Source organism: Tachyglossus aculeatus, chromosome 22, assembly GCF_015852505.1.
Source record: "Tachyglossus aculeatus isolate mTacAcu1 chromosome 22, mTacAcu1.pri, whole genome shotgun sequence".
NCBI classification, from domain to species: domain Eukaryota; kingdom Metazoa; phylum Chordata; class Mammalia; order Monotremata; family Tachyglossidae; genus Tachyglossus; species Tachyglossus aculeatus.
In genome coordinates, this window is record NC_052087.1 from 43,872,101 (window position 1) to 43,899,833 (window position 27,733).

At 47.1% G+C, this 27,733-nt stretch overlaps 2 protein-coding genes across 3 annotated transcripts in view; one reads left to right on the plus strand and one right to left on the minus strand.

Moving 5' to 3' along the window:
• The window catches only part of PDE3B (phosphodiesterase 3B), a 168,206-nt gene extending 162,976 nt beyond the window's left edge, over window positions 1-5,230 (plus strand). For both annotated transcript variants that reach the window (XM_038764091.1, XM_038764092.1), the window contains exons 13-14: window positions 1,239-1,509; window positions 3,072-5,230. In XM_038764091.1, the coding sequence (XP_038620019.1) occupies window positions 1,239-1,509; window positions 3,072-3,289 (489 nt within the window). In that variant the 3' untranslated portion in view covers window positions 3,290-5,230. The remainder of the gene's footprint in view (window positions 1-1,238; window positions 1,510-3,071) is intronic.
• Window positions 5,231-9,698: 4,468 nt separating this feature from the next.
• On the minus strand, window positions 9,699-27,465 carry LOC119944132 (vitamin D 25-hydroxylase; the record flags this gene model as incomplete). The annotated part of the gene is made up of 5 exons (XM_038765352.1): window positions 9,699-10,297; window positions 14,087-14,416; window positions 16,347-16,979; window positions 22,550-22,691; window positions 27,217-27,465. Coding segments are annotated over 5 exons (1,530 nt in total), but the record flags the coding sequence as incomplete, so codon positions are not given.
• Between the last annotated feature and the right edge of the window lie 268 nt (window positions 27,466-27,733).

The window sequence follows — 27,733 nt, forward strand, 5'->3', positions numbered from 1 at the left end:
GTCCTAGTCCAGTCTTCTGTTCTCAAATGTCTCTCTCTGATCCTTGCTTGGGCTTCTGCCTGTGATCTCTTTCTTTTTCCTGGCCTTGAACTCCCTCTCTCTCCGCTGTGGAGTCCTCTGCTCCTGCATTGCCTCTCCTCTCCTCTTTCCCTTTCAACTCCACTTCATGATCTGTTTCTCAGTCAGTCAATCGATGGTATTTGTTTACTATGTACAGAGCGTTGTTCTAATAGAATACAATACAGTAGAGTCGGTAGACAGGATCCCTGAGCTCAGGGAGCTTACACCCCCCTCTCCCCTTTGCTTCCCCTCTCGTCATTTGGTCCTTTCAAAATAACAATGTCAAAATAGGAAATAGAATGCCTCTGGTGACAGGAGGCCACCAGAGAGAAAAAATGACCATTTGGGAAAACCCAGCCTTGAGATGTTTTTTTCACATTTTATATTTGATGTAACTGCAGTGATGTTGTGTAGCCTGAAATTTATCAAAACAATGGAGTGGGAACCAGTGTGTTAGCACAATTAGAGAAGCAGCGTGGCTCAGTGGAAAGAGCCCGGGCTTTGTAGTCAGAGGTCATGGGTTCAAATCCTGGTTCCACCCATTGTCAGCTGTGTGACTTTGGGCAAGTCACTTAACTTCTCTGGGCCTCAGTTACCTCATCTGTAAAATGGGGATTAAGACTGTGAGCCCCACGTGGAATTACCTGATCACCTTGTAACCTCCCCAGTGCTTAGAACAGTGCTTTGCACATAGTAAGCGCTTAATAAATGCCATCATTATTATTAATTGGGGGAATAGCATTTCTGTCTTTATTGTTGTTAATGAGCTTAAAATATTATTTTGTTTGCCCTGAACTGTTGGAGCATATATTCTTTGTTTAACAATGTACAGGTTTTAAAGTCAATTTTATTTACTCCTGAATCCTTTCCTGTCAAAATCAATCCTGTAAATGTAGATGGAGTGATGGTATTTGTTAACTCCTTTCCATATACTAAACACTGTTCTAAGTACTGGGATAGATCCAAGATAATCAGATTGGACAGAGACCCCATCCCACAAAGGGCTCACAACTTAGTGTCAACAATAAGACCAGTAACCAAAATGTTTTAAAAGACTTGGCTTTAGGAGCAGTAAAAATAATGAGGAGCAGAGCTTGAAATTAAACCTGTTAGCAAAAAACAGGTACTCGTCTTGGTGACATTTAAAAATTACCTTCTGTTGTTTTTAAAATGTGCAGGGGGATGAAGAAGCAAATCTTGGTTTGCCCATCAGTCCCTTCATGGATCGTTCTTCTCCTCAGCTGGCAAAACTCCAAGAGTCTTTTATTACACACATAGTAGGTCCCCTGTGCAATTCTTACGATGCTGCCGGATTGCTTCCTGGCCAGTGGGTGGAAGAAGAGGATGATGACACTGAAAGTGGTGATGATGAAGAGGAGGAGGAGGAAGAAGAGGTGGGTGAAGAGTTGGATACAGAAGATGAAGAAATGGAAGACAATCTCAATCCAAGTAAGGCCATACGCAAGTCTTTGAATACATAAATTATTGTTTGAAAGTATGAGAAGCCCGGGTGCTTTTTTTTTGGATCATTCTGGTTGGGCTTTCAAACCAGATGTGAACTTATTTTGGGTTCTGGTTGACTAATAAAGGGTTTGTTAGCTAGTGTCCAGTACTGATACATTTAAATTTTATAGTCTTAATCTCAAGTCTGAATCTCTGATCCCGGCTCCGCCACTTGTCTGCTGTGTGACTTAGGGCAAGTCACTTACCTTCTCTGTGCCTTGGATACCTCATCTGTAAAATGGGGATTAAGACTGTTAGCCCTATGTGGGACAGGGACTTTGTCCATCCCGATTTGCTTGTATCTGCCCCAGTAATTAGTACAGTGCTTGGCACAAAGTAAGCACTGAATGAATGCCACAATTATTATTATTATCATTATTACTATTAGGAACAAAGTAAAAAACAGTAATATCCATATCTAAATAATCAGAAACACTTATCCATTGATACCTGGTCTTCCAGCTATTCCTATGGATTTCCATTTTGAAAATGAAGGTTAAAGTTGTCAGATGAATCAATCCATTTGAAGTGGATTTTTCCCAGGAAAACCTAGCTGTATAGACAGCTCTTAAAAACCCTTGCATACTGCTTCCTTGCTTCCATTACCCCCTGAAAAGCTTCCAGGCGGCTTAAAAAAGGAAAAAACAAATGTGAGATTTGGGGTGGAGCTTTGCAAATTCCAAATAGATTGATCAGCCGCAGGTTGCTAAAAGTATATCTTTCGTCTGGAAAATCTGGAAAAAATGCCCGACAACCCCTCCGAAAGCACATATGGCACTCCACCGTAACTCACCTCCTCCCATTCCAAAGCCCTCTTCCTCCAGCCCCAGAGAGAGCATACTGGATGGGGCAGCTCTCAGAGACCTGCAGTGCTTTGGGAAAAGCCTTTGGAGGGGCGTCCCCTGTGCGGGCTGGGACAGGGAAACCCCCAGAGGTGCCTGTCCGGAAACAGCATGACCTAGTGGGAAGAGCCCGGGACTGAGAGTCAGAAGGCCCCGGGTTCTACTCCTGGCTCTGCCAGTTGCTTGCTGCGTGACCTTGGGCTAGTCACTTCACTTCTCTGGGCCTCAGTTTCCTCATCTGCACGGGGCTGAGACACCTGTTCTCACCATCTCTTAGACTGTGAGTCCTGTGTAGACAGAGGCTGTGTCCGATCTGACTACTCCGGTGCTTAATGCAGCACTTGACGGCTTACGAGTGCTTAACAGGTACTATCGTTATTATTATTATTATCATCATCAGAGAAGCAGTGTGGTTCAGTGGAAAGAGCATGGGCTTGGGAGTCAGAGTCTAATCCCAGTTCTGCCACTTGTCAGCTATGTGACTTTGGGCAAGTCATTTAACTTCTCTGTGCCTCAGTTCCCTGATCTGTAAAATGGGGATTAAGACTGTGAGCCCCACATGGGACAAGCTGATTACCTTGCTTCTCCCCCAGCGCTTAGAACAGTGTTTGGCACATAGTAAGCGCTTAACAAATACTATTACTATTATTATCATTCTTAATACAGAGCCAAAAAGAAGAAAAGGTAGGCGGCGAATATTTTGCCAGCTAATGCACCACCTGACAGAAAACCATAAGATCTGGAAGAAGGTGATCGAGGAAGAAGAAAAGGGTAAAACCGACGGGAATAAACTGCAGGTGGAGACTTCGTCCTTATCTCAAACCGATGAGATTCAGGTGATCGAGGAAGCGGATGAAGAGGAGGAACGACAGTTTGAAGAGTGAAAGCACCGCGGGGGCTCCAGTGGAGCCCATGCCATTGTCGGGAACCCCAGACTTGGCTGTCACTGTGCAGACTCTAGACTGACATGTCATGTAATGTCGAAAGGCCTTAATACTGTGAGCGGATTCTTGCAGCCCAGCAGTCTCCCACTCCTATGCACTTTCACCACATGGAATATAAAACTCGATTCGAAGATCGAATAGCGCCTACCAAGACGCAAAATCCTTAAATGCCTTTGTGGGTGTACGGATCCTTTATCCTAATGCTGCCTTGCTTGAACACAGAGCTCTTATTTTCCATGAGGTACCTACAACTTTAAAAAAAAAAGTGACTTCAGTTACCAAAGTGGCCACAACTTTTTTTTTTTTTTTGCTTCTGTGGGCCTGTGTAGAAACGAACGCAGATCTTTGTGGCTCTTCTAGCCCTGGGGGTCACCGTTCAGGGCGAGGGTCTTCCTTGCGGCTTGGCAGGGCGATGGCCGTGCAGGGAGAATTATGTTTTGGACTTTTGATGATGAAAAGAATCCAGGTGCATCAATTGTGATGCTTTTTACTGTTGTGTAGATTCTGCTATGTATTTTACTTTGCTGAAGATATTCAGGTTTGCAGTGTGCCTCCAAGTACTTTGTTTTCAAGCCACATCATCCCTTATCGACTTGATGTCCTGTGGTAGAATTTCAAAACTGTTCTGTTCTAACATTGAAGGGATTTTATTTTTTAGTCTATACTGCTAGGTTTTGTTGGGTTTTTTTCACTCTGACTCAGGTTTCGTGTTTTTAAAACGTGTAGGAACTTTCCACACAGATTTTACATAAGCTAAAATCCTGTCCCAATGTTGATTTGCATTGTTGATAAAGAGAATATCATTTCCACTTCGTTTATAACTTTTGAGACAGAAGTACCCCAAATTGAAGCGGTGATCTTCCCTTATTTCCTCAAATATTCCGATTTTGCAAAACTTAATATAAACCACTCCTGCTGAAGGTATGGAATAGAAATGCTAAAGGATATTTTTTTAAAAAGCATGTATACATTGAATAAAGAACATGGTTTTGTGTTGAACTGAAACACAGTCATCTCCAGACTATTTCCTATTTGACAGTGCCGTGGAAAATTGTGTATATTTTTAGTTTCCATAACAAACACACACATTTTATTATTTCCTGCCATTCCCCCATTTACATTTGGGCTAGTGCACATGAAGTGTGTGAAATGACTACTATTTTCTTTTAGTACCCAACAGCTGTCTAGTTTCAGTACCGCAGAGTAGTGGAAAGCCCTTTTTTATAGACAATCTGAATATTTCATGGAACCATTTCTCATACAGAAATTCTTGCTTGAACGACTGCCACTGTAAAAGATCATTGGTAAGAAAAAAACACATCCAGCTCTGACACAATGTTTGCAAAGAGATTACAAATATGAAATTTTCTTATAGGAAGGTGTACCATGTTAGTTTCCAAACAGTGCATCGTCTAATGCCGCAGAAGTGTTTAAGTTCTGCACAGGAAAATGCCAATATGACCTGAAAATGAATCTCAGCTAATATGTGTTTCATTATTCTCGCAGACTGTATCAGAATGTATCTGTTTATATACGTGCAGATTAGGTCAAAAAGCCATTATTTTCTCAAAGATAGACTTGTAATTGTGATCAGACTGGGACTTGGGGTAACCCAATCACAGACTGCAGTTGGGGAATGGGGATGGAGGTGGTTCTGATTTGGGGGTTGGAGGGAGAGCCCGGAGCGTTCGGGGGCTCAGACGGAAGTCTTTCTTCGGCAGTCTGGAAAATCACTAAAACATTTCCTTGTTATTTATTCTACAGTCAGTGCCAAAATCCCTTCTGCCACTATCATTGCTACTCCCACGTCATTTGTAACATCTAGGTAGTATCCCCACCAAATATGCCTATGAGTAATAAAATTTAGAACTTTGAAACTGACCATTTTTTGATTGTGAATTTTATAGTCTCTCCCCTGTTGTTCTGCTTCCCTAATTACATCTTCCCTCCTAGAGAAAGAACTTCTCTCCTCGTGGGAAGGGAACAGGTCTACCAACTCTGTTAAATTGTACTTTCTCAGACTCTTAGTACAGTGCTCTGTACACAGTAGCACTCAGTAATGCCACTGATGGACTGATAATTGTCAATAAATAATGACTTCAGTCATTTGGCAGTGATTGTTCAGACAACTGAATGTAAAGACACAAATTTTCCAGCATTTTTTTGATTTCCATTTTGTAGTAACATACGATGTGGTGAGAGTGCTTTTTTATTTAGCTTCTCAATAGAAACATGTGGAAACACTTTTCTACTTGTGTTTCAGCACTCTTTCACTGAAATTAATTACTAAGCAAATGCTTTTTTCCCCATACAACTTTTCCACTTGGGAACATAGGTGATTTATGGTTATGACATATCCTTTAGGTACTTGTCCAAAGAAATTCTGAGAGAATTTCAGTGAACGTCATAGTTCTGAAGTCCTATAATATGGTTTTGGGATAGCATTTCTCAAAGCCATATATTGCTCCCTAAGTGTAGCTCCTTAAGTGTAACTTTGAATTTTCATATTACCCAAAGTTGCCTGCTATTTCATGTTATGATCTGCAAATGAATGTAGGTTTTTTGGGTTTGTTGTGGGAGTTGTGGGGGGGATTTTTTCTTTTTTTGTGTGTGTATGTGTGTGTGTGTGTGTGTGTGTAAGAGAGAGGAGAGAGAGAGAGAGCTAGCTGTGTGTTGTATTTTAACCTTGCCACTTTGAAAAAATCCTGACTAGATTTGTGCAATTTCCTCACAAAAATCCATATTGTAATCAATCAATCAATCAATCGTATTTATTGAGCACTTACTATGTGCAGAGCACTGTACTAAGCGCTTGGGAAGTACAAATTGGCAACACATAGAGACAGTCCCTACCCAACAGTGGGCTCACAGTCTAAAAGGGGGAGACAGAGAACAGAACCAAACATACCAACAAAATAAAATAGGATAGAAATGTACAAGTAAAATAAATAAATAAATAGAGTAATAAATATGTACAACCATATATACAGGTGCTATGGGGAAGGGAAGGAGGTAAGATGGGGGGATGGAGAGGGGGACGAGGGGGAGAGGAAGGAAGGGGCTCAGTCTGGGAAGGCCTCCTGGAGGAGGTGAGCTCTCAGCAGGGCCTTGAAGGGAGGAAGAGAGCTAGCTTGGCGGAGGGGCAGAGGGAGGGCATTCCAGGCCCGGGGGATGACGTGGGCCGGGGGTCGACGGCGGGACAGGCAAGAACGAGGTGCAGTGAGGAGATTAGCGGTGGAGGAGCGGAGGTTGCGGGCTGGGCAGTAGATGGAGAGAAGGGAGGTGGGGTAGGAGGGGGCGAGGTGATGGAGAGCCTTGAAGCCCAGGGTGAGGAGTTTCTGCCTGATGCGCAGATTGATTGGTAGCCACTGGAGATGTTTGAGGAGGGGAGTAATATGCCCAGAGCGTTTCTGGACAAAGATAATCCGGGCAGCAGCATGAAGTATGGATTGAAGTGGAGAGAGACACGATTTAGAGACTTTTCCTCCCTTCTTCCTCCCTGCCTGTGTCTCCTCTCGAGGGAGAGAGGGGTGATCCAAGAGCTTAGTACAGTGCTTTGCGCACAGTAAGTGCTCAATAAATATGATTGAGACATGATTGAATCCAAGTTGGCGGAAGGCCACTGCATGCCCAAGGAGGTGCTGGAGGTGGTTTGTCATGACACCGCTAGGCCGGGGAGCCTATCATGGCTCTGCTCCATTGCCCACCTGCCTTCAGGCTCACCTCTACCAGCTGGTTCAGACCAAGCCCCTAGAGGGGATCTGACCTAACTCAGACCCCTAAGGAGCCTCCGGGTCAGGGAACCAACCTGATCCAGGAAAGCCCCAGGAGCCTCAGAGCTGGCCCAGGCTTCCAGGAAAAAGATCAAGGGCCCCGGGGGTTCAAGCCCGCACTGGAATGGCTGCCTGCTCAACCGCATTATTATCTGCTAGAATGCCTGTGCTGCTTCTTAGACTCCAGGCCTGTGCTAGACCTTGTGTGCTGTGATCTGGCTCCGGCACCTTTCAGAACAGTATTTCCTGGAATGGTAAATCCCCAGGCCTGGGCAGGTGCCCCTGATTGAGTGGTGAGCAGATTATAATAACTATAATAATAATGGTATTTGTTAAATGCTTACTATGTGCCAAGCACTGTTCTAAACACTGAGGTAGGTATAACGTGATTAGGTAGGATACAGTGCTTGTCCCACATAGGGCTCACAGTCTCCATCCTCATTTTCTGGATGAGAGAACTGAGGCCCAGAGATGTGAAGTGACTTGCCTACGGTCACACAGCAGAAATATGGCAGAGCTGGGATTAGAACCCCTCACCTCCTGAGTCACAGGCCCGTGATCTATCCACTACTCCATGCTGCTTCTCATTGTGGTGGAGTCTGATGGCAATGCATCCTGGAATTAGAATAGAAGGGTCATGGAGACTGCAAGGTGGAATTAATGTTTGGGAAGGCCCAAAAAGTTGTTTCTTGGGAAAAACGATGATAAAAGTGCCAAGGCTGGGCATATTACTGCTTAACAGCAATGAAGCTCCTTCAGTGGCCCCTGAGGAGAAACGGTAAGTTGTTTTTTTTTTAATGAAGAAGAAAAGTGTTGTTCTACCAGGTCCTTAGAAGCGGAAATGGCTTTGATTATTTGGAATGTTTTGAAAGACTTTGCTGCCTCCCCATTAGCAAAGCCAGCACCAAGAAATGGAAATTAATAAATCAATGAATGGTATTTATTGAGTGCTTACTGTGTGCAGAGCACTGTACTAACTCTTGGGAGAGTACAATAGAACAATAAACAGACACATTCCCTGGCACTGAGAAGTAAAGCGACTTTCCCAAGCTCACACAGCAGACCAGTGGCAGAGCTGGAATTAGAATCCATGACTTTCTGACTCCCAGGCCTGGGCTCTATCCTCTAAGCCATGCTGCTTCTCTAATAGAGGAGTGAACTGTATGGGCTGGGTTGTAAGATGATGAAATGTTTAAAGGCCGATGGGAAGGGGCTTTTAATGCAGAAATGGATGTCCCATCACCGGAAATTCTTGAGTAGTGGGGAGATGTGGACTGAACATTTTTTTAGAAAAATGATCCAGGCAGCATAGTGAAGTATGATCTAGAGAGGGGTGAGACAAGAGGTGGCCAGGGGCGGGGGCAGGGGGGGTTCAGTGAAGAAGCTAATGTGGGAGTCATGGTGGTTTGATAAGTACTTGGATCAGCCTAGTAGCAGTTGGGATCAATCAATTGTATTTATTGAGCACTTACTGTGAGTAGAGCACTGTAAGAGAAGGAGAGGAAAGGGCAGATTCTAGAGATGGGAAGGTAGAACTGACAGGATTTGATGACAGATTTGAATATGTGGTTTAAATGAGAGATGAGTCGAGGACAATGCCGAGATTATGGACTTGTGTGACAGGGAGGATAGTGGTGTTGTCTACAGTGATGGAAAAGATGGGGAGGACAGGTTTGGATGGGACATGATAGGAGTGCTGTTTTGGATATGAATATAAGTATACTGTTCCAAGCACAACACCCAAAGCAAGGAGGATACATCTCCTCCAAGAGGCCTTCCCTAAGCCCTCCTTTTCTCTTCTCCCACCCCCTTCTACATTACCCTTACACTGGGATTTGCTTCCTTTCCTCCTCCCCCACCCCCACAGCACTTATATACATAACCATGATTTATTTATATTAATGTCTGTCTCCCCCTATAGACTGTATGAGCAGGGAACCTGTCTACCAACTCTGTTATATTGTACTGTCCCAAGTGCTTAGCACAGTGCTCTGCACATGGTGCACAATAAATGTGGTTGATTGATTGAAAGCCCATGGGCCTTAGGGTGCCGAAAAAACAAACTTTAGGATTGGAGTGGGGACAAAGGCAAGGCAAATGTTAAGTGGCCTTAGCAGCCTATTGAAAGGGAGAAGTCCTTTCAATATTCAACAGAACCATCCACTTGAAGGATAAGGGTCAAACTTGCAATCCATCAATGGAATTTATTGAATACATACTATGTGTAGAGCACTGTACTAATCGCTTGGGAGAGTGCAATACAACAGAGTTGGTAGACATGTTCCCTTGCACTGACAGACAAGTCAGTAAAGAGCATTTGATCTTTTTGATGTCTATGTCTCTGATTCTGTAAAAATGTACATTATACACATGTTTTTCAGCAGCCAGGCTGCTTAGGGTTGGTGGAACAGGCCACCTGCTGCTGCTTCAGGCTTTTGATGTCCTGGTCCTTGTGATTATAGTAGTTTGAGCAACTGAAATCATTGTACAGCACTATCAATTTAAGCAGGTTCCTTAAGGGAAACTAGTCCTACGAAACCATGACCATTGTTTATGGCACTTTGAAAATATCAATATTCATCAGGTCTTCATTTATTCATATCAAGTCATTCGCCACAAAAACTCTCTAGTGTTTTAAGAATGGGAGAAAAGGTCTTATCTATATAGGAAAACATCAAAGCTGACATTGCTTTTCTCTATTCCAGTATTTGAAAACATATTCTGTGCCTCCCATGGCCCGCTGTGCTGCTGTGACTTCTGCTCAGATTTCAGACACCGCTTTAGGCAGCAGACGAGTTGAGGCAAGACAATTTAAGGGGCAGTTTCCAAACGTTGATTCTCGAAGTCTTTTTCGTGGCATCGATCAATGGTATTTGTCGAGAGCTTACTGTGCGCAGAGCACTGCGCTAAGCACTTAGGAGAGTCCACTACACTAGAGTTGGTGGACACTTTCCGTGCCCACAACGAGCTTTCAGTCTTGTTATCAGAACTGGCCACCATCACCGTTTCTCAGCACAGATGAGGTAGGGCTGGGGCTGCAAGGTCATGCCTAACTTTGGCTTGAGTGGGGGAACCAGCTCGTTAGGAAAGCGTAAGTGAAATTGTTGAAGTAAGCCGGTGAAAAACAGGAACATCTCCATCCGGGCCAGCTGTTCTCCTAAACAGTGCCTTTTTCCTAAAGAGAAGAGGAGAACAGTTGAAAATGCTTTCCAGAACTTGCACTGGTTTATTCTTGTAGAAAATGACAGCCTCCTGTCCTGTCCTCGAAGTGTTTCGAGTGTTACAGAGAGAGGTTTCAAGCCATAAGCAGCGAGGCTTAGTGGATACAGCATGGGCCTGGGAGTCAGAAAGATCTGGGTTCTAATCCCAGCTCTGCCACGTGTCGGCCACGTGACCTTGGGCAAGACGATTCTCTTTCCTCGGTTACCTCGGTGGTAAAATGGGGATTAATGCTATTAGCTCGCTGTGGGTGTGGCTTAGTGGAAAGAGCATGGTCTTGGGAGTCAGAGGTAGTTGGTTCTAATCCCAGCTCCACCACTTGATGAGGATGGCATTTGTTAAGCGTTTATTATGTGCCAAGCACTCTTCTAAGCACTGAGGAGGATACAAGGTGATCAGTTTGTCCCACGTGGGGCTCACAGCCTTCATCCCCATTTTACAGATAAGGTAACTGAGGCACAGAGAAGTTAAGTGACTTGCCCAAAGTCACACAGCTGACAAGTGGCAGAGCCAGGATTGGAACCCATGAACTCTGACTCCGAAGCCCATGCTCTTTCCACTGAGCCAAGCTGCAGCTGTGTGACTTTGGGCAAGTCACTTAACTTCTCTGTGCCTCAGTTACCTCTTCTGTAAAATGGCAATTAAGACTATAAGCCCCACATGGGACAACCTGATAACCTTGTATCTACCCCAGCGCTTAGAACAGTGCTTGGCACACAGTAAGCACTTAAATACCATCATTATTATTATTATTAGCTTGAATCTCCCCAGTGCTTGGTACAGTGCTCGACATATAGTAAGTGCTTAACAAATACTATTATTATTATTAAAATTGAAGAAGTAGTTGAAGACAAAATTCCTGAACCTTGGTCGCTCTGGACTCATTAGGGCCTCTCTGTCAGGAAGCTTGCTGTACCTGGTGTTCCCTGGTGTTCCTGAGGCCAAAGTCTCACATGCCCCCAGAGGTAAAGAGCCTATAATTGCTTCCCCCGGGCCAGGAACTGTGGTCTACCAAAGGGCTAGAAGTTTCCATTTGTTCTGATGATCCCAAGGAAAGACTGGGGCAGGGCCTCATCCTGAACAATTTGGCTTTGGGGGTACAAAAGCAGCATCCACAAACAATCAGACAGAGGAGCCAGGGTTCCTAGGAACACACCTGTCTAAAAGTTCTCAACGATTCCGCACTAAATGGCCACAAATTATTCCCCAGGCAAAACACGAAAATGGACCTGTCCAGCAGCCAAAAAGGAGTCCTCCCATCTGGCCCGCCCCGCTGCTGCCCCTAGGGCTAGCACCACTGGCCCGTGGCCTAACTCGAAAAGCCGCTCAGCTGCGCTCCCTTGGTGAGTGTGGATTTCCAACTGAGGTCCTTGAGGCCTGGGGGATGCAGCTGTTTGGGATCAAGTGCCGCTCTGCTGGCCAGAAGGGGAGCCCCCTCCAGATTGCTGGGGGCGAGGGGGGGGTCCTTCATTTGGGACCCATAGCTTTGGCCGGAGCTCCCTTCCCGTTCCCCCAGCCAGGAGCCACTGAAGTCCTGAAGAGGCCAAGTGAAAGCCACCCCCACCGGTTGTCTGTGTTGGAATCAGTGAGGGATGAGGCTCCCCTGGGGTTATGTGGACCTTCTCCCCTGCCCAGTGGAGCTCTGACTGGGCCAGGCTCCAGACTCCAGACCCTCTAGACTGTAAACTCAGGGAAGCAGCAGGGCCTAGTGGATAGGGCCAGTGCTCTACCCAGGGAGTCAGTAGGTCACGGGTTCTAATCCCAGCTCTGCCACTTCATTTATTCAATTGTATTTATTGAGCACATACTGTGTGCAGAGCACTGTACTAAGCACTTGGGAAGTACAAGTTGGCAACATATAGAGACGTTCCCTACCCAACAATGGGCTCACAGTCTAGAAGGCCACTTGACTGTTGTGTGGCCTTGGACAAGTCATTTCATTTCTCTGGGTCTCAGTTCCCTCACCTGGGGATTGAGACTGGGAGCCCCATGTGGGACAGGGGCTGTGTCCAACCCTATTTGCTTGTTTCCATCCCAATACTTAGTACAGTGCCTGGCATACGGTAAGTGCTTAACAAATACCATCATTATTATTATTAATAATAATCATCATTAATAATAATGATGGTATTTATTAAGCGTTTACTATGTGCCAGGCACTGTTCTAAGCACTGGAATTTTTAGCTAGCTGTGGGCAGGGAATGTGTCCATTACATCACTAAACTGTACTCTCCCAAGTGCTTGGTACAGTGCTCTGCACACAGTAAGTGCTCAATAAATATGACTGATTGAGTGCTATATGTGACTTGCCCAAGGACAGTCACTGTGGCGATGGCAGAGCCAGGCCCAGAACCTCACCACGGCCCTTTAACCATCACGGTGTTTACTAAGCGCTTACTATGTGCCAAGCACTGTTCTAAGGGCTGGGGTACACAGATACAGGATCATCAGATTATTCACAGTCCCTGTCTCCCAGGGGGTTCACAGTCGATCATTCCCATTTGATGGACGAGGAAACGGGACCAGAGAGGTTAAGTAACTTGCCCAAGATCACACAGGGGGTAAGAAGTGGAGCTGAGAGTAGGACCTGGGTCTCTTGATTCTCAGTTCTGTCTTCCCATTAGGCCATGCAGCCTGGAGGAAGAGGCCTGTTTCAACAGGCTTTTAGACCCCCCTCCCCACCCGCTGAAGACTAAGCCAAGTAAACTCACCATGTGACATTAAAAAATACAGCAAGAAGCCTCCAGGCCCCACAAAGCTCCCTGCTGCTACAATTTTTCTATGCAAACTTTGAATTTTTAATGAGAAAACAGCAGGCAGAAAAACTCTCCAACGTTTTCTCATTACTGCCCCAGAGTTTCTGCACTCGATAGGTAAAAGCAAGTTAAAACACTTGGAGTAAATATGTTCCCTGGGAGATGTGACTGGAGAGGGGTCTGGCCCACCTAAGGAGCAGCAGTTTCAGAAGTTTCAGAATCTGCTAGTTCTTCCAGATCAGCTCAAACAGGCAACCCTAAATCGAAATGTGCTGTCAGTCTAGCCATTCCAAACTGACTCATTGTCCCTCAGTCTCATCTATCTTCTCTAGGAGAGCAGCATGGCATAATGGATAGAGCACAGGCCTGGGAGACAGGAGGTCATGGGTTCTAATCCCGGCTCTTCCACTTGTTTGCTGTGTGACCTTGGGCAAGTTGCTTCACTTCTCTAGGCCTCAGTTCCCTCATCTGTAAAATGGGAATTGAGATGGTGAGCCCCATCTGGGACAGGGACTGTGCCCAATCCAATTTACTTGTATCCACCCCAGCACTTAGTCCAGTGGCTGGTACACAGTGCTTAGCAAATACCATAATTATTATTATTATCTCACCACCAACCTCTCACCCACAACCTGCCTCTGGCCTTGAACACCCTCCCTTTTCATATAACAGACATCCCTTCTTGCCCTAAGTCTTATTGAAGGCACGTTTTCTTCGAGGCCTTCCCTGATTAAGTCCTCATTTCCTCGTCGTCCTGACTTGCTCCCTTTATTTGCCACCACCACCCCATGAGTCCCACGGCACTTGTGTACATATCCATAATTTACTTATATTAATGTCTCTCCCTCTAGATTGTAAGTTCATTGTGGGCTGGGAAAGTGTCTGTTACATTGTTGTGTTGTACTCTCCCACGCTCTGAGTATAGTGCCCTGTACAAAGGACTCAATAAATACAATTGATTGATTGATTGATTGAAATTGCTCTCTTACCTAGTGAGAAGGGAATCAGTGCTTCGTTCTTGACAAACTGGCCCCTGCTGTCCAGAAATCGCTCAGGGTAAAACACGTCTGGGTCTCGCCAGTACTTTTCATCAAAGTGTACGGAATACAGGTTTGTAATTACCATGGTCCCCTGAGGAATGGAGTAGCCACGAATGGCTGTATCTTTAGAAGTGGCATGGAAAATCCCTAGTGGAACTATATTGCAGAACCGCAAGACTTCGTGCAAAACTGCCTCCGTATATGGCATTTGAGGTTTGTCTTCCAAAGTAGGGGCTCTGTTTGGGCCCACCCATTGATCAATCTCCTTCTGAACTTGGCCTGTGGCAGAAGAATTGTGGCAGTGATGAGGCAATTCTCCAAAGACTACTGGGTAGTGAAAAAAAGCACCGAAGACTACAACATGGCTTAGAGGGAAAAGCACAGGCCTGGGCATCAGAGGACCTAGGTTCTAACCCCAGCTCTGTCACTTGCACTTCTCTTGGCCTCCACTTCCTCATCTGTAAAATGGGGGTTCAATCCCCATTCTCTCTCCTACTTAGACCATGAGCTCCATGTGGGACAGAAATGGTGCCCAACCTGGTTATCCTCTATTTACGCCGGTGCTTAGAACAGCGCTTGACACATAGTAAATGCTTAACAAATACTACGTACGTTGTCGTTGTTCTTATTATCCCTGCTCCTCTGGTCCTGGAGTGTGATTCCCTCTACCCAGAAGTGCCCTCCGCAGCCACCATTTCCTTCAACACTGGGAACCACTCTGGTTTTCCCATTGATCCAGGGAGAGGGAAGTTTGAACTTTGAGGATGTCAGGACTGGGGAACGAGAGACTGTGGCTGTTGTTGTGATGGTTGTCGGTCTCTGACCAGCCTTGCCAGTATGGTGAGGAACATGGAACTGTAACTCATATGGTATTTATTCATGAATTTGTCTTTTTAAAATTTCTTATCATTGTATGGTATGTTAAGCTCTTACTATGCGTCAGGCACTATACTAAGCACTGGGGTTGATACAAGTTAATCAGGATGGACACAGTCCATGTCCCACATGGGGCTAAATAGTCAATCCTCATTTTACAGATGAGGGAACTGAGCACTGAGAAGCTAAGTGACTTGACCAAGGTCACACTGCAGACGAGTGGCAGAGCGGGGATCAGAACCCAGGTCCTGCTGACTCCCAGGCCAGGCACTATCCACTAGACCATGCAGTTCTTTGTTACTTTATGTTGCTTTCCCCTGTGTTTTGCCTTCCTCATGTAACTGTTGCTCACCTTAATACATCTACAATGGGTGAGAACATGAAAAGACTGAATGACAGAAGGCTAGGGAAGCACCTGCAGCAGAGAGCACCAAAATTGGGAAACCAAAAGCGAGGAGGGCAAAGGAAGCATTTTCATTCATTCAATCGTATTAAGTGCTTATTGTGTGCAGAGCACTGTACAAAGCACTTGGAAAGTACAATTCGGCAACAGATAGAGACAATCCCTACCTCAAGCAGGGTTGCATCCCTACTGAAAAGTGGGAGTCACTTCCTGAGGACAGACCTGCATGGCAGAATGCTATCAGGAAGGGAGTCTTTCTCTTTGAACTAAAGTTTTGTATGAAAAGAGTCGAGGTGGCAAAAGAGCAGTGTGGTCTAGTGGATGGAGCATGGGAGTGGGCATCAGAAGGACCTGGATTCCAAACCTGACTCTGCCACTTGTCTGCTGTGAGACCTAGGGCAAATCGCTCAACTTCTCTGTGCCTCAGTTCCCTCATCTGTAAAATGGGGATTAAGACTGTGAGCTCCATGTGGGTTAGGGACTGTGTCCAACCTGATTAGTTTGAATTTACCCCCATACATTGCCTGGCACATAGTGAGAACTTAATAAATACCACTAAATAAAAAAAGATAGAAAACAAGGCCAGGCACTACAAACTTTAAGTATACCACCACAACAAGTGACAACCTTTTTGTGTGTCCAATATGGCCAGGGCTGTCGTGCCCCTCCGACGTTTTCAGCCACACACATCCTCATGGGGAAATTTCAAGGTTCACTTAAGTAAACCCACCCACTCAACCAATTGCTTCTGGAAAAGCCGCACCTCATCTGTACAAGAGGGATGAAGACTGTGAGCCCCTTGTGGGACATGGACTGTGTCCAACCTACTTTGTATCCACCCTAGCGCTTAGAACGGTTCCTGGCACATCGTAAGCGCTCAACAAATACCGTAAAAAAAACCCAAAAAAAACCTGGCATCGAAAGGCTCACCTTGAATGTTGGGATAAAGCGCCATGAGAAGAACAGCCCATCTCAGGACATTGGTGGTGGTTTCCGTCCCCGCTATGATGAGTTCGCCCAAGGTGAAAATCAGGTTTTCCCTGGACAACGTGGAGCCAGGATCCATTCCCTTTCGATCCATCTCGTCCAGGTAGACGTCAATGAAATGCTGAGGTTCCTGGGGCTGCCTGTTGCTCGAGACCCTCGTGATAATCCCCGAGAGGAAGTCGTAAACCCTGGCAGCATTCTCAAATAGCCTCCGGTGCTTCCCAAAGGGCAGCAGGCCTATAGCCGGGAAGGCATTGTAGAGGAAAGCCGCGGGGCTGGCCGCCAGCTCCACGTTCTCGCTGAACATCTCCATCATGCGCTGGAAATCCACGTCCTCATACGAGAAACGGCCTCCGAAGAGGATCATGTTCGACACGTTGGAGACGGCGTTGGTGACCAGCTGCTTGGGATCGAAAGAGGTGCCCTTGTAAGTGTCCACTGCAGCGAGGAAGTACTTGACTTCCGTGGCCATCTTGGCTTGGAAGGATTTTTGCCCGCATCCGAAAGAGCGGAAGCTGTTCACAGCTAGTCTGCGATGCTCTGTCCATCCACGTCCATATCTGGAGTTGAGTAAGCCTTGGAGGAAGGTTTTTGCAAGAAATTTAAACCCGTTATTACTTGCTAATACCCTCCTTGGACACTTGGACTCCGGGAAACCTCCTCCCGCCCTAGACTGCGAGCTCGTTGTGGGCACGGATCATATCCACTAACTCTGTTGTACTGTACTCTCCCAAGCGCTTAGTACAATGTTCTGCACAAAGTAAGGGCTCGATACATGACTCATTGATTGGCATTGCTATATGACCTTGGGCAAGTCATTTTACATCTCTGTGCCTCAGTTACCTCATTTGTAAAATGGGGATTAAGACTGTGAGCCCCACGTGGGACAGGGACTGTGTCCAACCCAATTTGCTTGTATCTACCCTGGTGCTTAGTACAGTGCCTGGCACGTAGCAAGTGCTTAACGAATACTGTAATTATCAATTATCATTATTAAAGTCAAATGCATATGGACAATCACCCCATGGCTCGTCAGGTGTGTGACACAATGATGACAATACAAATAATAATAGTGGTATTTGTTAAGCTCTTACTCTGGGCCAGGCACTGTAGTAAGCACTAGACAAGCAAATTGGGTTGGCCATAGTCCCTGTTCGCCATGGGGCTTACACTCTTAATCCCCATTTTACAGTTGAGATGACTGAGGCTCAGATACCTTAAGCGACTTGCCCAGGATCACACAGCAGACATACGGCGGAGCAGGGATTAGAACCCAGGACCTTTTGACTCCCAGGCCTGTACTGTATCCCTAGGCCATGACTTGTCTCTTGATGTTGCTAAATCGGAGCCCAAAGGGGGAAGCAAATGGCTTGATTTTAGCTCCAACTTAAAAACATAGGTAGCAGCAGGACTGAATTAGCACTGTCCAGCAATGTGAATACTGGCCTCCAGAAAGCCAATGGGTGACCACTACTGAAAGGCCAAGGAGTAGGATGGAGAATTGCATTTAAAACCACCATCAGATGAAGGATTTCAAGACAACTATAGTAAAAGCCACCCCCACCTTCCCTTCTTCCTCCTACGTAAGGCAAATAGATGCCAGTCAACAGTCTGAATGCCAAACACCTCACCCTTCAACTAAAACAAACTCAGTCATCATTAAGGGATCGCTCGCTATTCTTTTGCCTTCAGGCATTCATGCATTGATGAAGACAGAAGGGAGAAAATAGTTGGAAATTTCAATTTCCTCACTGTGGGCACCAGAGGGATCCTGGGAGTGACTTTTTTTTTAATGGTATCTGTTAAGAACTTACTATGTTCCAAGCACTGTTTTAAGTACTGTGGTAAATACAAGGAAATCAGGTTGGACGCAGTCCCTGTCTCACATGGGGCTCACAGTTTTAATCCCCATTTTACAGATGTGGTAACTGAGGCACAGACAAGTGAAGTGATTTGCCCAAGGTGTCACAACAGAGAAGTGGCAGAGCCAGGAATAGAACCCAGGTCCTTCTGACTCCCAGGCCTGTGCACTACCCACTAGACCACACTGCTACCCAGGGTCTGGGTAACTTGGAATAAAATCTATAGAGCTTTCAGAATCTACCTCTATTCTGATTATTTTGCTCTGGCTACCATGGGAACTGACAGCTCAATAGTCCAAGATTGGTCTTGGTTATTTCACCTTGATGAGGAAAGGTTCACCTTTCTATGACTCCATTTAAATAATATCCAATTCAAACTAAGAAAAGCTTTGTTAGTTCCTGGCACCAGATGAAGAAAGTATAACAGTGAGATTCATTTCATACTGGCAGAAAGACTTTGTGCATACAGAAGCAGCACAGCCTAGTGGATAAAGCATGGGCCTGGGAATCAGAAGGAACTGGGTTCAAATCCCCGCTCCACTACTTGCCTGCTGTATGACCTTGGGCAAGTCTCTTCACTTCTGCATGCCTCAGTTCCCTTATCTGTAAAATGGGGATTAAGACTGTGTCCCACTTAACTTGTAATAATAATAATGACAATGATGGTATTTGTTAAGTGCTTACTATGTGCCAAGCACAGTTCCAACACTGGGGTAGATACAAGGTTATCAGTTTGTCCCACATGGGGCTCACAGTCTTAATCTCCAGTTTCCAGATGAGGTCACTGAGGCAGAGAAGTAACTAGCCCGAGGTTTCACAGAGAGACAAGAGGCAGAGTCAGGATTAGAACTCATCTGAGCTCCTTATCTTCCCTCTCAAACCCTGTCCTCTCCCTGACTTTCCTGTCACTGCAGACGACACTACCATCCTTCCTGTCTCCCAAGCCCGCAACCTTGGTGTCATCCTTCACTCCGCTCTCTCATTCACCCCACATATCCAATCCATCACCAAATCCTGCCCATCTCACCTCCACAACATCGCCAAGATCCGCCTTTTCCTCTCCATCCAAACCACTACCTTGCTGGTTCAATCTCTCATCCTAACCCAACTGGATTACTGCATCAGCCTCCTCTTTGATCTCCCATCCTCCTGTCTATACTTCACTCTGCTGCCCGGATTATCTTTGTACAGAAACGCTCTGAGAATGTCACTCCCCTCCTCAAAAATCTCCAGTGGTTGCCTATCAACCTTTGAATCAAGCAAAAACTCCTCACTCTCGGTTTCAAAGCTCTCCATCCCCTCGCCCCCTCCTACCTCACCTCCATTCTCTCCTTCTCCAGCCCAGGCCGCACCCTCTGCTCCTCTGCCACCGCTCACCTCCTCACTGGGCCTCGTTCTCACCTGTCCCACCATCGAACCCCGGACCACATCCTTCCCCTGGCCTGGAATGCCCTCCCTCCACACATCTGCCAAACTGGCTCTCTTCCTCCCTTCAAAGCCCTACTGAGAGCTCACCTCCTCCAGGAGGCCTTCCCAGACTGAGCCTCCTTTTTCCTCTCCTCCTCCCCTCCCTATTGTCCCCCCTCCCTCCCTCTGCCCTACCCACTTCTCCTCCCCATAGCACTTGTATTCATTTGTACATATTTATTACTTTATTTATTTTACTTGTACATATTTACTACTCTATTTTATTAATGATGTGCATATAACCATAATTCTATTTATTCTGATGGTTTTGACACCTGTCTACTTGTTTTGTTTTGTCGTCTGTCTCCCTCTTGTAGACTGTGAGTCTGTTTTTGGGTAGGGACCGTCTCTGTTGCCAACTTGTACTTCCCAAGTGCTTAGTAAAGAGCTCTGCACACAGTAAGTGCTCAATAAATACAATTGAATGAATGAATGAATGTCCTCTGACTCCCAAGCCGGTGCTCTTTCCACTTAAACCACGCTACCCCAGCACTTAGTACAGTGCCCAGTACACAGTAAGTGCTTTACAAAAACCATAAGCCAGCGACAACACCTATGCTCCTGCACTTGCTCCTGCCCCCTCAAAGAAGTGTTTTTTCCCTCATTCATTCAATATTATTTATTGAGAACTTACTGCGTGCAGAGCACTGTACTAAGTGCTTGGAAAGCAAAATTCAGCATCATGGGCTTGGACACACCACCCTGGGAAAGTGGGCAATCAGCAACAGCATTGGTGACCGGTTACCCAATCCCCCAGCTGCACAATAAACAGACACATTCCCTGACTTTTATGCACTTGGTTCTGTAAACTTTGGATGCTTGATCTCTGCCCAACTCCCAACCGCACAGCACTTATGTACATATCTTTAAATTGTGTAGTGTAAATCATTTATTTATTAATATTAATGTCTGTCTCTCCCTTTGGAATATAAATTCATTTTGGGCAGGGAAAGTGTCTGCTAATTCTGTTCTACTGTTCTCTCCCAAGTGTTTAGTATAATGCTCTGCACATAGTAAGCACTCAATAAATACCGTTGATTATTTTGTTTTGTTGTCTTGTCTGTCTCCCCCTTCTAGACCGTGAACCCATTGTTGGGTACGGAACGTCTCTGTATGTTGCCAATTTGTACTTCCCAAGCACTTAGTACAGTGCTCTGCACACAGTAAACGCTCAATAAATACTATTGAGAAGCAGCGTGGCTCAGTGGAACAGAGCACGGGCTTTGGAGTCAGAGGTCAAGGGTTCAAATCCCAGCTCCGACAATTGTCAGCTGTGTGACTTTGGGCAAGTCACTTAACTTCTCTGGGCCTCAGTTCCCTCATCTGTAAAATGGGGATTAAGACTGTGAGCCCCCCGTGGGAAAACCTGATCACCTTGTAAGTCCCCAGCGCTTAGAACAGTGCTTTGCACATAGTAAGCACTTAATAAATGCCATTATTATTATTGTTACTATTGAATGAATGATTGATTGATTAGGGGAAGTAAGAAATCATCCCTTAGGAAACTACCTTTCCCAGAAGTCAAGAGACTTGCATCCTTCAGATGCTCTGGGGACAGGGATCTTTAAGAGAATGGAGAGGCAGCATGGCCTAGTGAATAAAGCACATGTCTGGGAGCCAGAAGGATCTGAGTTCTAATCCTGACTCTGCCATTTGCCTGCTATGTGACTTTGGGCCAGTCACTTCTCTGGGCCTCCGTTCCCTCATCTGTAATACGGGGAATAAGATTTTGAGCCCTATGTGAGACAGGGACTGTATGTCCAACCTAATTAACTTATATCTACTCCAGTGCTTAGTACAGTGCCTAGCACATAGGAAGGGCTTAACAATACCACAAGTATTAGTATTAATTATTATATACCATAAAAAACTAGTGGGTGAGGTGAGGTCTCTTGCTCTCTTCTTTCTTTCAGCCTCAGGACCCTTGGGGAAAACCTTCTCATGTGCTGGGAGCCCTCCTGCTTTGGAACTTTTTTGGCCTACGAACCCTTGTTTCTTTTAGCCAAGGAAACTTTTGCCCAAGTTCACGCAGCAGGGAAGAACCAGGATTAAAACCTAGGTCCTCTGACTCCCAAGTCCATGCTCTTTCTGCTAGCCCAAAGTGCTCCCAGATTTCCACTTCTCCCCCTTTCTTCCCCCCAATCTACCACCTTGCCAGTAAATCCCCATGCATGTTCAAGTTCTGATTCCTCTAGATCCTACTTCAATAAGTACAACCAACCGGCGGCAATCTCTGCAGGTCCTGGCTCCTCACAGTGAGCTAGTGGGGAGGGGGCCACATCGAGGCATTTTTCAAAGCTTACAATGAAACCCCAGCAAATTCCCCCAGCACGGCAATTGGAGGTCCCCAAATTCACAGCCGCCCAGATAAGAGCAGCAGCATGGCCCAGTGGAGAGAGTGAACCCAGGATTGGGAGTCAGAAGGGCCTGGGTTCTAATCCTGGCTCTACTAATTGCTTGCTGTGTGACCTTGGGCAAGTCACTTCACTGCCCTCTGCCTCAGTTTCCTCAACTGTCAAATGGGGATACTTGTTCTCCCTCCTACTTAGCCTTTGAGCTCTATGTAGGGCAGGGACTGTGTCCAACCTAATTGACTTGTACCTACCCCAGTGCCTAGAACAGTGTTGGACACATAGTAAGTGCTAAACACACACACACACACACACACACACACACACACACACACGGTTGTGGGCCTCTCATTTTTGCACAAAACCTTCAGTGCTTTGCCAGATGACAATGCAGGAACCCTAACGACACCCTTCGCTGGCCCAAGTGATCCCGATCAATTCTCTCCATAGCTGTCCTTTGACCTACCTCCCATTCCGGTAAGTTTGTTGAAGAGGGGAAGAGCAGGCCTGTCCGCGAAAGCTTCGCTCTGTTGAACCAGACACTCTTTCAATATGTCGTAGCCATTGAGAACCACCGCCGAGATCCCCCCGAGGTCTAGACTGAAGATCTTAGGGAAAGAAAGGAAGAAAAAGACGGGGAAAGCCACCCATTCATTCATTCAATCGTATTTACTGAGCGCTTACTGTGTGCACAGCAATGTACTAAGCGCTTGGGAAGTACAAGTTGGCAAAATATAGAGACAGTCCCCACCTAACAGTGGGCTCACAGTCTAGAAAGGGGAGACAGAGAACAAAACATATTAACAAAATAAAATAAATAGAACAAATATGCACAAATAAAGTAATGAATTCATACAAACTTATAAATATATACAGGTGCTGTGGGGAGGGGAAGGAGGTAAGGCGGAGAGGATGGAAAGGGGGAGGAGGGGGAGAGGAAGGAGGGGCTCAGTCTGGGAAGGCCTCCTGGAGGAGGTGAGCTCTCAGTAGGGCCTTGAAGGGAGGAAAAGAGCTAGCTTGGCGGATGTGCAGAGGGAGGGCATTCCAGGCCAGGGGGATGACGGGGGCTGGGGGTCGACAGCGGGACAGGCGAGAACGAGGCACGGTGAGCAGATTAGCGGCAGAGGAGCGGAGAGTGCAGGGTGGGCTGTAGAAGGAGAGAAGGGAGGTGAGGTAGGAGGGGGCGAGGTGATGGAGAGCCTTGAAGCCCAGGGTGAGGAGTTTTTGCCTGATGCGTAGGTTTATTGGTAACCACTGGAGATTTATGAGGAGGGGAGTAACATGCCCAGAGCGTTTCTGGACAAAGACAATCCGGGCAGCAGTGTGAAGTATGGATTGAAGTGGGGAGAGACACGAGGATGGGAGATCGGAGAGGAGGCTGATACAGTAATCCAGACGGGATAGGATGAGAGCTTGAATGAGCAGGGTAGCAGTTTGGATGGAGAGGAAAGGGCGGATCTTGGCAATGTTGTGGAGCTGAAACCGGCAGGTTTTGGTGACGGCTTGGACGTGAGGGGTGAACGAGAGGGCAGGGTCGAGGATGACACCAAGGTTGCGGGCTTGTGAGACGGGAAGGATGGTAGTGCCTTCAACAGTGATGGCAAAGTCAGGGAGAGGGCAGGGTTTGGGAGGGAAGACAAGGAGTTCAGTCTTGGACATGTTGAGTTTTAGGTGACGGGCAGACATCCAGATGGAGATGTCCTGAAGGCAGGAGGAGATGCGAGCCTGGAGAGAGGGGGAGAGAGCAGGGGCAGAGATGTCACTCTGCCCATACAGTCACAAGTTGTTGGGGAAAAGATATTGAGAATCTAAACAAAGAAAACCAGGTTCTCCCAGGGCTTGAGATGCTTCCGGCTGAAAAAAAGGGCCCCTTTGGTGTCTGCAATAGTTTTCCTCTCACTTCTCTGTGCCTCAGGGACCTCATCTGGAAAATGGGGATTAAGACTCTGAGCCCTACATGTGGCAGGGACTGTGTTCAACCTGATCACCTTGTATCTACCCCAGTGCTTAGCACAGCGCCTGGCATGTAGTAAGCACTCCACGAATAGCATTTTTTTAAAAAAAGGTGCGAGGCCTTTGTAGTCCCTTTTCCCCAAGCAGTTGGAGGAGAGGGAGACACCACATGCATGCTTTAGCCCCAGATCCCCCCACCCCCACCCCAGTGAACTGAGGATCTGGGAAAATCCAGCCTGGGGGAATGTGTGGTTGGGCAGGTGTTGGGGGGAAAGGGGGGTGACAAAAGTAATTCCTGGCATGGATCCCGGCAGGGAAGCAGTGTGGTTTAGTGGAAAGAGCCTGGGCTTGGGAGTCAGATGTGAGTTCTAATTCCGACTCTGACACTTGTCTGTTATGTTACCTTGGGCAAGCCTGTTCACTTCTCTGGGCCTCAGTTACCTCATCTGGAAAATGATGATGATGACGATGGTGGTATTTGTTAAGTACTTACTATGTGCCAAGAGCCATTCTAAGTGCTGGGGTAGATACGAGGTAATCGGGTTTTCCCAGGTGGGGCTCACAGTCTTAATCCCTATTTTATAGTTGAGGTCACTGAAGCCCTGAGAAGTGAAGCGACTAGCCCAAAGTCACACAGCTGACAAGTGGCAGAGCTGGGATTAGAACCCACGACCTCTGACTCCCAAGCCCATGCTCTTTCCACTAAACTACAATGATTAATGGGGATTAAGACTCTGAACTCCACGTGGGACACGGACTGTGTCCAACCTGGTCACCTTGTATCTACCCCAGTACTCCCCCTTTTAGACTGTGAGCCCACTGTTGGGTAGGGACTGTCTCTATGTGTTGCCAATTTGTACTTCCCAAGCGCTTAGTACAGTGCTCTGCACATAGTACGCGCTCAATAAATACGATTGATTGATTGATTGATTACTTAGCACAGTGGCTGGAACATAGTAAACGCTCCACGAATAGCATTTTTTAAAAAAGGCGCGGGGAGAGCGCGCCCCCTCGTGGACGCTCTCGCCCCAGACACCCCTCTCTCCCCCCGCACCAACCCAACCGTTGCCTGGGGACGTGGGAAAACCCGGCCAGGATCATTCTCGGGCGGGAATTTGTGGGAGAGAAGGCTTTCATTCATTCATTCATCCATTCAATCGTATTTATTGAGGGCTTACTGTGTGCACAGCTCAGTACTAAGCGCTTGGGAAGTACAAATCAGCAACAGATGGAGACGGCCCCTACCCAACAACGGGCTCACAGTCTAGAAGGGGGAGACAGACAACAAAACATGTAGAGACAGGTGTAAATACCATCAGAATAAATAGTTACAGCTAAATACACATCATTAATAAAATAGAGTAATAAATATGTGGAGATATATACAAGTGCTGTGGGGAAGGGAAGGGGTAGGACAGAGGGAGGGAGGGGGGCGTTGGGGAGGGGAGGAGGAGGAGAGGAAAAAGGGGGCTCAATGTGGGAAGGCCTCCTGGAGGAGGTGAGCTCTCAGTAGGGCTTTGAAGGGAGGAAGAGAGCTGGCTTGGCGGATGTGCGGAGGGAGGGCATTCTGGGCCAGGAGAAGGACGTGGGCCCGGGGTCGACGGAGGAACAGGTGAGAACGAGGCCCAGTGAGGAGCTGAGGGGCGTCAGAGGAGCAGAAGGTGCGGGCTGGGCTGGAGAAGGAGAGAAGGGAGGTGAGGAAGGAGGGGGCGTGGGGATGGAGAACCTTGAAGCGGAGAGTGAGGAGTTTTTGCTTGGTGTGTCAAAAGTCATTCCCTGCACGGATCCCAGCAGGGAAGCAGCGTGGCTTAGAGGAAAAGAGACCGGGTTTTGTTGTTTGTTTTTTTTTGGTATTTGTTAAGCGCTTTTTTTGTCTGTCTCCCCTTCTATTCATTCATTCAATCGTATTTATTGAGCGCTTACTGGGTGCAGAGCACTGTACTAAGCGCTTGGGAAGTACAAGTCGGCAACATACAGAGACGGTCTAGCCTGTGGGCCCGTTGTTGGATAGGGACCGTCTCTATATGTTGCCGACTTGTACTTCCTAAGTGCTCAGTCCAGTGCTCTGCACACTGTAAATGCTCAATAAATACGACTGAATGACTGAATGAATGTGCCAAGCCCTGTTCTAAGCGCTGGAGGAGTCAGAGGACTTGAGTTCTAATCCCGACTCCACCACTTGTCTGCTGAGTGACCTTGGGCAAGACACTTCACTCTTCTGTGCCTCAGTGACCTCATCTGGAAAATGGGGATGAAGACTGTGAGCCCCACGTGGGACAACCTGATGACCTCGTATCTACCCCAGCGCTTAGAATACTGCTTGACACACAGTAAGCGTCTAACCAACACCATGATGATGATGATTCTTCTCAGGCGCGGTCCCCAAGGCTGTGTAGGGTCCAGCGCTTAACACATAGTAAGTGCTTAACCAAGCCCATCATGCAGCGTGGCTTAATGGAAAGAACCCGGGTTTGGGAGCCAGAGGTCGTGGATTCTAATCTGGCCTCTGCCACTTGTCAGCTGTTTGATTTTGGGCAAGTCACTTAACTTCTCTGGACCTCAGTTCCCTCATCTGTAAAATGGAGATTAAGACTGTGAGCCCCACAGGACAACCTATAACCTTGGATCTTCCCCAGTACTTGGAACAGTGCTTGGCACTTAGTAAGCGCTTAACAAATGCCATCATTATAAAGTAGCAGCGTGGCTCAGAGGAAAAAGCACGTGCTTGGGAGTCAGAAGTGATAGGTTTGAATCCCGAGGTGCCAGTTGTCAGCTGTGTTACTTTGAGCAAGTCACTTTTTTATGGCATGTATTAAGCGCTTACTGCGTGCCAAGCACTGTTCTAAGCCCTGGGGAGGATACAAGGTGATCAGGTTGCCCCACGGGGGGCTCACGGTCTTTAATCCCCATTTTACAGATGAGGTAACTGAGACCCAGAGAAGTGAAGTGACTTGCCCACAGTCACTCGGCTGACAATTGGCGGAGCGGGATTTGAACCCACGATCCCTGACTCCAAAGCCCGGGCTCTTTCCACTGAGCCACTTCAGTGGGCCTCAGTGACCTCATCTGTCAAATGGGGATGAAGACTGTGAGCCCCAGTTGGGACAAGCTGATGACCTTGTATCTCCCCCGGCGCTTAGCCCGGTGCTCGGCCCCTAGTAAGCGGTTACCAAATCTGACCTGGCCGTAGAGGCGGCTGAGCCGCTCCAGGTAAAGGTGCGGCAGGGTTGCGGAGGCGGCCAGGGACAGGACGTCGCCGAGGAGCGGGAGCCCCCGCGGGCCCGGGGGGAAGGCCGGCGGACGCCTCCGCCTCAGCAGCAGGCGGAGCCCCAGAAGCGGCGGCAGGAGCAGCAGGAGAACCGGCAGCAGGACCGGCAGGGAGACCGGGACGCCGGGCTCCCCCTGAGGGGGAGCCCCGCTCCCGCTCCCGCCCCCGCCCGAACGCCAGCCCTCCCCCTCCATCACCCTCTGCCCCGGGCTGGACAGGGGCGAGGCTTAGAGGGGTGGAAAGGGACGGGATTTAGAAGGATGTAAAAGGGCGGGTTTAAAGAGGCGGTAAAGCGCCGGGATTAGAGGGATTTAGAGGGGCGGGGTTTAGAGTGGTTTAATAACAATAATGTCGGTATTTGCTCAGCGCTTACTATGTGCTCAACGCTCCTCTCCCGTTATTGGGTAGGGACCGTCTCCATATGTTGCC